General features: G+C 36.8%; 1 protein-coding gene across 1 annotated transcript in view; it reads left to right on the forward strand.

Moving 5' to 3' along the window:
• The window catches only part of NRG3 (neuregulin 3), a 722,376-nt gene that overhangs the window by 605,866 nt on the left and 104,014 nt on the right, over nucleotides 1-12,496 (forward strand). The window contains exon 4 of the mRNA XM_075841743.1: nucleotides 9,571-9,597. Within this exon, the coding sequence (XP_075697858.1) occupies nucleotides 9,571-9,597 (27 nt within the window). The remainder of the gene's footprint in view (nucleotides 1-9,570; nucleotides 9,598-12,496) is intronic.

Consider the following 12,496-nt stretch of genomic DNA (forward strand, 5'->3'; position numbering starts at 1 on the left):
TGATTTCGGCAATTAACCCGTTACATGCGGGGCTCGATTGCGATCTCCGCATGTAGCGGGTTTGTAGCGCATCAGCAGCCCCCATGCAATCGTGGGGGCTTCTGATGCTTGTGATGGCACCCGGGGGCCAGACAACGGCCCCCAGGTCTGCCATGTATGTCAGCCTATGAGGATCAGCCTCTGTTGATCCTCGTAGACCAACTGTCAGAGTGACTGTGACGTCACACTGACAGTTGGAATACATTACACTACCTAGGTAGTGTAATGTATTCTAGCAGCGATCAGAGCTGCAGGTCAAAAAAAGAAAGTGTAAAAAGTAAAAGAAAAGTTAATAAACAAAAATATAAAGTGTAAAAAGTAAAAAAAAGTTAATAAATTTTTTTTATAAAAGTGTAAAAATAAAAGGTTTTGTTTTCCTATAATAAGTCATTTATTATAGGGAAAAAATGAAAACGTTAAAAAAAAAGTACACATATTTGGTATCGCCGCGTTCGTAACGACCCAATCTATGAAACTATAATGTTAATTTTTCCGCACGGTGAACGCCGCAAACAAAATAAACGGAAAACTGTCAGCATCGCTATTTTTTAGTCACCACCCCTCCCAAGATATAGAATAAAAAGTGATCAAAAAGTCGCATTTACCCCAAAATGGTACCAATAAAAACTACAACCCGTCCCGCAAAAAACAAGACCTCCCACAGCTTTTTTGACGAAAAAATAAAAACGTTACGGCTCAAAATAGCGTGTCCCAGAAAATAAATTATTTTATAGAAACTTAATTTTATTGTGCAAACGCTGCAAAACGTAAAAAAATCTATACACATATGGTATCGCCATAATCGTACCGACCGGCAGAATAAATTAAAACGTAATTTATTGCGCACGGTGAACGCTGTAATAAATAAAGAATTTAAAGCGCCAAAATCGCTGTTTTTTGGTCACCTTAGCTCTAAAAAAGATCCTGAGGGGCCAAAATCTCACTATACCCCTAGAAAAATTCCTTGAGGGGTGTAGATTCCAAAATGGGGTCACTTTTGGGGGGTTTACACTGTTTTGGTCCCTCCGGGGCGTTGCAAACCCGACATGGCACTGAAAACCAATCCAGCAAAATCTGCGCTCCAAAATCCAAAAGGCGCTCCTTCCCTCCTGAGCCCTGCTGTGGGTCCAAACATCAGTTTACGACCACATATGGGGTATTGCCGTAATCGGGAGAAATTGCTTTACAAATTTTGGGGTGCTTTTTCTCCTTTATTCCTTGTAAAAATGAAAAAATTCTATGTTTCCACAGAAAAATAGGTGATTTTCATCTTCACAGACTAATTCCACTAAATTCTGCAAAAAAACTGTGGGGTCAATATGCTATCTATACCCCTAGAAAAATGCCTTGAGGGGTGTAGTTTCCAAAATGGGGTCACTTTGGAGGGGTTTCGGCTGTTTAGGTACCACAAGACCGCCTCAAACCTGACATGGTGCCTAAAATATATTCCTAAAAAAAGGAGGCCCCGAAATCCACTAGCTGCTCCTTTGCTTCTGAGGCCTGTGTTTCAGTCCATTAGGACACTAGGGCCACATGTTGGATATTTCTAAAATCTGCAGAATCTGGGCAATAAATATTGAGTTGCGTTTCCCTGGTAAAACCTTCTGTGTTACAGATTTTTTTTTATTACAAATGAATTTCGGCAAAAAAAATGAAATTTGTAAATTTCACCTCTACTTTGCCTTAATTCCTGTGAAACGCCTAAAGGGTTAAAATATTTTCTGAATGTGGTTTTGAATACCTTGAGGGGTGCAGTTTTCAAAATGGGGTGATTTATGGGGACTTTCTAATATATAAGGCCCTCAAAGCCACTTCAGAACTGAACTGGTCCCTGAAAAAATAGCCTTTTGAAATTTTATTGAAAATATGAGAAATTGCTGCTAAAGTTCTAAGCCTTGTAACGTCCTAGAAAAATAAAAGTACGTGAAAAAAAATGATGCAAACATAAAGTAGACATATAGGGGATGTTAACTAGTAACTATTTTGTGTGGTATTACTATCTGTTTCACAAGCAAATACATTTAAATTTAGAAAAATGCAAATTTTTGCAAATTTTTGCTAAAATTTGAAGTTTTTCACAAATAAATATTGAATTTATCGACCAAATTTTTTCACTAACATAAAGTACAATATGTCACGAGAAAACAATCTCAGAATCGCTTGGATAGGTAAAAGCATTCCGGAGTTATTACCACATAAAGTGACACATGTCAGATTTTAAAAAATAGGCTGTGTCCACAAGGCCAAAACAGGCTGTGTCCTAAAGGGGTTAAAGGAACACTCCAGGCAAAACTGATACACTGAGTTCTGCCAAGTTCACGGCCTGAGGGGGGTGGTACAAGATTCAATGAACATCAAAGATGGAAGTCATGTACCACCCCTTACCACCCTGCCGTAGGCATGACACAATGTATCAGTTTTCTAATTATTAAGAAGCCCCAATGAAAGCGTTCTGTGCAATACATTTTATTTATGCTTTATCCAGCATTTAAAAAGCTTTTCTATAACTTATCTAAATTTTACAATACAATACCGCCTAAAACCTCAAACAAGTAACACAATAGCGGTAAATGTTCTATTACAGCTGCACAACACAGCGCAATGTTGTTACTACATGTAATTATGGTTGAGTATGACAGTCAAATATCAATATGGAGCTGAAAGTAAAAAGCGGTGTATACACAAAAGAAATTGTTCAATAAAGTGAAATGCAGCTCATCATGAATGTTTATAGACTCATTAACTCAATAAAGCAGTTTTGTCTGCATTATAATAGATGATGAAGGAAAAGAGATTTCCGGTCCAACCGTTATTGCAAATACATTTACTTTCAATATTTTCCATTCATATGCTCCCCAGATTCAGTCATTTGCATTATAAATGGGATGCTATGGTGATAGCAGAATATAAAAATGTTATTAATATTTATACATTAAAACATCTAAGGAATGTGAACGAACACCTGTTGTATTATAAATATTTGAACATTCATTATGTGATTGATTTTGAATGGTGTAGCCTTTTAGCATCCATTAAAGTCTATCCTCATTTAATGGGTATTTTCCATATCTTATTTCCTAAGCATAATGGGATGAATGTAAAAGATGGGTTACATGAGTAAAAAAAAAAAAAGTATGTAATGGTCTCAGATAAAGGATAAGTGCTTCTAATGACAATTGAACGGCTAACAATGACATTATTATTTATTTTTTTTCAAATTGTTAATAAATATGTCTTTATCCCTAGGATCAGTTTGAAACTAGGGTCCCTATATTTTCAGAACAAGTACACGTCCATTTTTAATTGCATCGTAATGTTTGTGGTTATCGTTGTACACACAAGAAGTATCATCAATAAGATCTAGTAGGAAATACACCCTAGTAGCAAATGATTGGCTATGACTTCAGGACCCATTATTGTGTCGGAGCCCACTGCATAATCCTCTGGTGCTCTGGTCCAATCCTGCCTTTGGTCCAAATTCTATTTTTAACCCCTTAACGACCAGTGTATAGTGTTTTTACGTCGGCCGTTCAGGGTAGTTCTTCTGAAGTGCTGCCTTTTCATGTTGGCACTTCGGAAGAACTTTTCCCCCATTGTGCAGGGTGTTGCTGAAGCCCGGGCTGTTAGTAACAGCCTCGGACTCCAGGGCAATGATCGTAGACCACTAGAAGTGCTCTCCGATCATATGTAACCTCTCAGATGCGGCGCACAATAGAGAGCGCCGCATCTATGTGATTTTAGAGGGAGGGGGCTCCATCTCTCATCCCACTGGCATCCCCGCGAGTATCGCGGGGTGCTGATGGGTACTATAGCAGCCTGGGGGCCTAACAAAGGCCCCCAGGTCTGCCTTTAGTAATTGCCTGTTAGACCGTGCCAGAGGCATGACCTAACAGATGCCTGTCAGTTTTACACTGACCAGCAATAATACACTGCAATACAGAATTATTGCAGTATATTATAATAGCGATCAAAAGTTTGCACAGTAAAGTCCCCCAGTGGGACTAAAAATAAAGTAAAAAAAAGTTAAATAAAGTTTGAAATAAATAAATGTCCCAAGTAAAAAAAAATTTAAAAAAAAAAACACTTTTTCCCCTTGCAAAATACTTTATTATGAAAAAAAGTAAAAAGTTACTCATATTTGGTATCACCGCGTCCGTAATGAACCCAACTATAAAATGATTACATTATTTAACCCGCACAGTGAACGCGGTAAAAAAATAATACAAAACAACGCCAGAATTGCTGTTTTCTGTTCATCCTGCCTTCAAAAGAATTTGATAAAAAGTCATCAAATAGTCGCATCTACTCCAAAATGGTACCAATAAAAACTAGTTGTCCCGCAATAAAAAACCCTCATACAGCTGCATCGGTCAAAAAAATAAAAAAGTTATGCCTCTTAAAATATGGCGACACAAAAGCAAATAATTTTGAAAAAAATGGGTTTTTACTTGTAAAAGTAGTAAAACATAAAAAAATCCATATAAATTTGGTATTGCCGCAATAATAACGACCCGCTGAATAAAGTTATTTTGTTATTTCTACCCCATGGTAAATGGCGTAAAATTAAGACGCAAATAAATATGGCAAAATTTCAGGTATTTTTCCAGTACCCAACTAAAAAAGTTATTAAAAAGTTAATTGATAAATTTCATGTACCCCAAAATTGTGCTATTATAAAATACAACTTGTCCCGCAAAAAAAAGTCCTTATACAGCTATGTAGACGCAAAAATCAAAAAGTTATAGATCTTTGAATGCGACGATGGAAAAACTTAAAAAATTGCTCGGTCATTAAGGTTTAAAATACCGTCGGTATTAAGGGGTTAAAAAAACATAGATAAACTTTGACATGTTTTCGCCAAGTCTCCAGCTCAGTACACAGATAGCACATAACATACAATACTTCTCGATTCCTGTTTTTTTGTTCATAGCTCATTACCCAATATTACATTTTCTCGTGTTTATTGCTACTTAAGTGGAAGGGATCAGAAACAAGACTTTCTAAGGCTTTATTCACACTATTGTTATTCCACAATTGTTTTTGAAGGGATACCGCTGAATCCAATGGGGCCAGTCCTGTTTCCTTTTGGGATTCTGGTAATTTTCATGGCAAGAAAAGCATTGCTATTCTTCCTGTCAAACATATCAAAAACACAGACTGGCGTACCAATGGGAACACAGCCCACCATGGAAAAACGATGAATTGTAGGATAGATAGTGATTTCTTTAAAAGTAGCTTTAGTACATGTACTATAATGGTGGTTACCTAGTGAGAAGACAAATGGTTGCAAAGTAATGTAGGGAATGAATAAGTTGTCAGTTACAGATTTGAAGAACAAAAGGTGTAGCCTTGAAGATAGAGAGGGAACTTCCAGTGCTTGTTTATTTATTTATGTTAAAGTCCGCATGAAATTGGTATCACAAGGTGTTTTACAATAGTCTTTGCTAATATATTACAGGTAACCACAAATGGCAGCCTGTATTCTGAAAAATGGTGGAAAATTAGAATTTGCTTATGGACCACACTTGTAATAGCAATAATTTAGTATTTAGTAGATTGTTATTTATGTTGTCCTCTAATATATTAGTGCAGGCTCATCAAATGTGACATAAACTAATAGAGGACAGCTATCCCAGCTCATTTTAAAGCTAATAGTGATGAATGATATCAATCAATAATACTATATTCCAGGTTAAGCAGAGTAGAAAGTCATCAACAGCTCTCTAAATCTTTTATTCCTAACATTCTTATTAATAACATAACACTTTTCCTCCTTGACCTTTCTTCTTGCTTTCTTATCATGATCCATTACCTTTACATAAGAGTTTATTGCTGTATGTGATCACAACTGACACAATCTTATTAACCAAAACATAAAAATTAAGCAATGAAGTTCCATAAAACCAATGACAGTAGAACAAGCCTCATTACTGAATTATTAGAAATAGATCTGTCACCAGTATGGAGTGTTATGACTTCATTCTTTAATTTAATCATAGTTGTCTCTGCCTGTTACATATACTGTAATGGATGTGACACGGCTACCAATGACATCCGTTTTAACTTAGATGACATTTAGTGGCATCTGTCAAGTTACATGTCACATTGGGCTATTTGGTAATATGTGTATAGCTATATTTCTACCCAGTGATGTGTGCAGGCAGCCAGAAATAATTTTTCATAACTAGCATGAGTAAAGCATGCACTTTAATATATGATATGATAGGAAGATGTGGGAATAGATGCACTTTATTTTATGTATATGGATAAGGCATCATCTAGGAAAATGTTGTCCACAATTAGTACCTAAGCTCAGTCCAGATTGTTTGTGGCTGTATGAATATCAATCCCTATTATGTACAGTATTAGACTTGTTTTTCTTGGGCTCACCCTCTATACAGAAAATTCACACATCCATTTTTAATGCATTTATAATCTTTGTTATCATTGCACTCACAGGACATATCAATAAGATCTATTTGTGAATCAACCCATAAGACATAGAGCAAGCAACAAGTGATTTTCTCCAAAGCCGGCTCCAAATGAGTTTGTCTTTTGCTAGACCTTTGGGATACTGTTGAATCAAGGGCCCACTATTGTGTCAAAGCCTTGGCCCAGTGGAGGCGCCTCTGGCCGGCCAGTCCAACCCCGATTATAAGCCTCCGCTATTACCATAATAATTTCCATTACAAGTTGGACCACACTGCCCAACCACAGCCTGCATTTTCTGCTCCAGAGGCGGAATACATGCTGCCATTATGAATTTACAGAGATTTAACCCCTTCCCTCTGCAGCCATTTTTCGGATTTTCACTTTTGTTTTTTCCTCCCCACCTTCCAAATGCCATAACTCTTTTAATCGTCCATCAATATTGTCATATGAGGGCTAGTTTTTTGCAGGACAAGTTGTAGATTTTCACAGCATCATTTTTTGTACCATATAATGTAGTGGGAAATGATAAAAAAATATATATGTGCGGTGGAATAGGAAAAAAACAGTGATTCCTCAACCTTTTGGGTAGTTTTGTTTTTACAGCGTTCACCGTACGGTAAAAATGACATGTTAACTTTATTCTGCGGGTCAATACGATTACAGCGATACCAAATTTATATAGTTTTCTTTATGTTTTACTACTTTTACAAGGAAAACACTGATTGCTAAAAATAAAATTTGAGTTTTGTCGCCACATTCTGAGAGCCATAGCGTTTTTATGTTTCTGTCGATTTAGCCGTGTGAGGGATTATTTTTTGCGGGGCAAGCTTGAGTTTATATTGGTACCAGAGACTTTTTGATCACTTTTTATTTCATTTTTTGTGGGAGAAGAAGGGACCAAAAAACAGCAATTCTGATGTTTTTAATTTTTTACGGCATTCACGGTGCGGACTAAATAATGACATATTGTAATAGTTAAGACTTTTACGGATGCGTCGATACCAGTTATGTTAGCTTATTATTTTTTTTACATTGTGCTTGAGGGAAAATGGGAAAAGGTTTTTTTTTTAGCTATTAATTTTTTAATTGCTTTTATTTGTTAAAAAAAACGTTATTTTACTGCTTTTTACTTTTTTTTACTTGTCCCCCTAGGGGACTTTAACCAGCGATCATTAGATCGCTTGCATGATATACTGCAATACTAATGTATTGCAGCATATCGCGATTCTGACAGTCTCTTATGAAGCCCTCCAGAGGCAGGGCATAATAGGAGTACAAAGATGGCGGACATGGGGGACTTCGTCAGGCCCCCAGGCAGCAGTGCCAACCAATGGCTCCCCCCGATCTCGCTGCGGGGGACCATTGGGATATTACAGGGGGTCGCCCCCCCCTGTTTTTAGTAATTTAAATGGCGCGTTCACTATTGAACGCGGCATTTAACGGGTTTAACAACCAGAATCTCGCTCGAACGGGATCCCGCTCATTCCCGTGAAGTGTCCGCTATAACCCTCAGCCGTTACACTCGCTCTATGGAGCGGTCTCAGCCCGTGATCCCCCCATCCGGCGTGCACCGTATATATACGGTGGATGTCGGAAGGGGTTAATTCACTGGGGCTCTGCAAATTTAACAACAGATTACACTTGCTTATAAAAGTATTGACTTTAATAGAAGAGTAACCTCACTTTGTTAGCAACACTGAACATTAAACTGCAATGGGCCCTGAAATAATCTGTCTCCATATTACCTTATATCTAGATTTTATCAGTTTAAGCCACCAAATTACACTTAGTGTAAAGTAGAAAATTATTTTTAACTATGAGGTTTAACTATGAGTTCTTAAAAACTCGTTAATGCCCGTGGAAAATAAAAGATTATTTTACGAATACTGTCTGGACTTTTTAATTTCTTATTTTCTTTAACATTAAAGGGTTTTGATGGTTTCAGTAAATAAAGGTTTTTCTCTGTATAATGAAAGTTTACACAATTTGTCAAGATTCTAATGGTTTTCAAGATCTGTGAAAAGATTGATGTCAGGTTCACAGTCGCACGGCTGCATAAAATTCTATGTACTTCTATGGAGCTATTCACATGGCCGTTGTCTTAATGGACTGTGTGAACGGCACGTGAAAAAATAGGACATCTTATTTTTGCCTGTTTTGATGGATCTCTCAACAGACTCAATTCTGAGGGATCCGAGATAACAAGTCCTGCACGTGAATGGAGTCCTGCACAGTTTTTTAACAGTTGATTTGACACACATTCGTGTTATTAGAGATGTGATTTGTAATGAACGATAGACCTATACAAATAGAGATAACTTATTATATATGTATAAGGAATTAAAATTTTAGAGAAAGAAATATAAAAGATGCTAAATGTGGTGGGATAAACCATAATTGATTCGATATTTGGTTATTGCTCAGAGCTATTTCCAGAATGACTAGGTAATGTGATCTGAGGTGTGGGTGTGACTTGCACCATGGAATGACTGATAATGGCAGTATCTTAGAGATCTATATAACACAAGGACTAACAGTGGTGGACATTATGTTAAGCCAAGCCTAAATGTAAAAAAATATGAAATGAAACCTAAAAGTACTTAAAGGCTTTGTCCAGGACTGGAAAATAGTGGCTCACTTGTCTATTGGATGTGTCTGGTATTGCAGCTCAGCCCCATTGAACAGAATACCAGATGCAGCCCACGGACAAGAGTGTTGCTGTCTTTGGAAAAAGAAAATTAGAGCCCTGGACAACCCCTTTAACAAGTCACTTTGTTTTTGGACTTGTTTACAAAAATATCCAGACAGTGTTCTCTAATGTCTTTTACTGTATGTATAGGAAAGAAGCAACAAAGATAACATATATAATTATATATAAACACTTATGTAAATATGGGAAGCTTTTTACTGTCTTGTACAAATATTAAAATGTATTTATTCCGTATTCTGTAGAAAAATGTAGTGCTAAGAATGTGTCCTTGGTTTATTTTTTCATCTAATGAACACTTAACTTATTTGTTGTTTTTTTTTGAGGAATTTACAAGCTTGTGATATTGATGTTATCTTTTCTCTATTTTTTTCATGCTTGTCCTGGTGCAGCAGACCATTTAGGAATAGAATTTATGGGTAAGTTATAATTTTTTCTCAAAATGTTTCTCTTTTGTAAAACAGAATTAACATACCATCTATACAACCAACGCAAGAAGTTTAAGGTCCAGTTCGGTGCTGATTTTGAAACAGTGCCAAAAACATCTCCTTCCATTTATTTCACTGGGAGGTTGAGGCGTTGTATTTTCTGAGCATCATGCCCTATCTTGGAGCGGATTCTGCTTCTGAGACTCCTTTGAAATCAATGGGAGGCGGTAAAAAAATCATAATGCTGGTTTGGAGCGGTTTTTGGCATGTCTTTTGATTTAAAAAAAGGCCCGCAGTTCCAAACTTAAAAAACGGTCTCATAAAAACCGCCTAAAAAATCTGTGAACTAGGCCTTACTGTTGTACAGTTTCAAACTTAAAAAAAAATCTTAACTCTTTCCCTATTACCAACCAATAGCTTAGACACTCAAGCAAGAGCATGGTAATGTTGAGCAGGTTATATGGTTCATATTCAAAACACGTCATGATAATGTGTCTAACAGCAGGGCCACCGTTCATAATATCTGGGTCCCCATACAGCCATGGCCCGCTGACAGAGTTCCCATCTTCCATACACTGTCATCTTACACCCCATATTATACATTAATCTGAACTTTATGCACCATTACCATATATTTTGTTTTTCCCTTGAGAATGGGACAGAAGATTAACTTGGACCTGTGAAATGAATGAGCCTCTTATATAAGCAATAAATGGAGTCCACTTAGTAACTGTCTGGGCTCCATGAGTGACTCCCGGAACGTGGGTCGCAGTCAACAGGCTAGTTGTTTGGACATATTAGCCTGGGCCCTTGACTACAGCAGCATCTCTACCATCTGAATTGATGGCAGCCTCGGCTATCAGCAACATGAAGCAGTGCCTTGGATTAGTTCCTCTTACAAATGTTGCATGGATGTATATGAGACACATTATGTAATTATGATATATTTCTAGATCGCAAATTACATTTTTTCAGCCTCGCAATTATTTTTTCATCTTTTTTTCTGTAAGATGATTTATGTTGACTTAGCAAATTTATGTTTCGATTGATGTGGATGGTAACAGAAACCGGGAACAGCTGAATATTGTACTAGTAGGTTGAGTAACAGTAATCAGGAAAAGAAGACTGAAGACGGTCATATAGAAAGGCACGCAACTGTTATGGTGCCATGCTGGGAGCTGCTTCCTCTACTTGCCATGACTCTGTCATGGAAGCGACCTGTAGCCACAACAAGGAAGAACTTACTGTATACAGATGTATACAGCTCCCTATGAGTTCAATACTATCTGCATAAATCCATATGCTGTTAGCTCCCCCTAGTGACCGCTGTGAATTATATTATATATCAAGTATATATAGACATATATCATAAATTTGGCAGGGATGTCCCCTGGTCCTGCAATATCACCGCTCCTTTACAATGTAAAGGGCAGACTGACAAATGTCAACCCAGCATACATGTAAACAGAAGTTGGGCAGCTCAGTGCTATTTGCTGACTATAGCAAGTCAGTAATAGGGAACACCTACGGCAAAGGCAGCCTATGGACATATTCAGCATGTACCCTAAACTTGGTTTGAACATAGCTTTACTATGACTATAAATAAAATAGTGATTATTTTTTTTAGTTATCCTTCGCAAAATTCCTACAGTACGATTTGTGCCTTATTAGCTAAATCTTCATCTAGCGGAAATTTCAGCTCATCTGAGTTATTTATAGGATGCGCGTGGGTTTCCTCCGGGTACTCTGGTTTCCTCCCACACCTCAAAAACATACCAATAGGGAATTTAGATTGTGAGCCCCAATGGGGACAGTATTAAGAGGACCTCTGTACAGCGCTGCGTAATATGTTGGCGCTATATAAGTAACTGAAATAAATAAATAAATACATATAGGATGAGCATTAAAAGCTTCTAAATTAATAGTCTATATATTTTAAACTATGTACTAAAATAGTGTTTGCTAAAGTGTCAAGAAATCCTTCTCTACCATGTGTAATTTATGTGTAAATAAGTCTATTTAATGCCAAAGAATTTTACTTTGCTGCTTTGAGACATGAAGAAGTAAAAGCCCAGAAATTCAAGAACTTATCTGGCTTTTGTGACATGAAATAAAAGGCCTGGATTTAAACCATTTTAAATGCACAATAAGATGAAAAGAATGTCCTACACTAGAGGAGCTTTTCCCTGTCAAATACACAATAAAAATCATTCTTTTACATTTCATGATTTAAACCAAACAAATTGAAGTAAAATGTTTTCCAGCAGGGTAAGAAGAACTTTACATGATATTAAATAATGGCCTCCGAGTCAGAGACTATTCAGAGCAGAATGGTGTGTGGCTGAGGTATTAAAGTAAAAAAATAATGCTAAGCATATATTGTGTGTATTGAAAAGAAGGATCCATGCTTGATATTATTTATTTAGTTATGTTTTACCTACATGCACTTGCAATAGATGGGAGTCTTAACTGTTGAGTGTATTACTAATAGATTGGTATATATAATGTATAAAAAGTCTGGACTTCTTTTAATGCTTGCATTATCTGATGCTAGATTGTATATGTGTACAGTTAACAGTTCTGTGTATTGATATTTGGTCATCAGTGCCTAGATTAGACATCAGCACCAGCACTGTGGACAGCTCCTAAATGTCTATTCATACTGCAGCTCAGGTCCAGCCAGATCCCTCTCTGCTGCAATGTTACAGATGTAGTATAGCGGATTTCTTCATTTAAAGAGGCTCTGTCACCACATTATAAGTGCCCTATCTCCTATATAAGAAGATTGGCGCTATAATGTAGGTGACAGCAGTGCTTTTTATTAAAAAAAAAACGATTTGTTTCCCCCACTTTATTAGCGATTTTAGATTTATGCTTCATTACTGTTCCT

This window comes from Rhinoderma darwinii, chromosome 11 (assembly GCF_050947455.1).
Source record: "Rhinoderma darwinii isolate aRhiDar2 chromosome 11, aRhiDar2.hap1, whole genome shotgun sequence".
In the NCBI taxonomy this organism is placed as follows: Eukaryota; Metazoa; Chordata; class Amphibia; order Anura; family Rhinodermatidae; genus Rhinoderma; species Rhinoderma darwinii.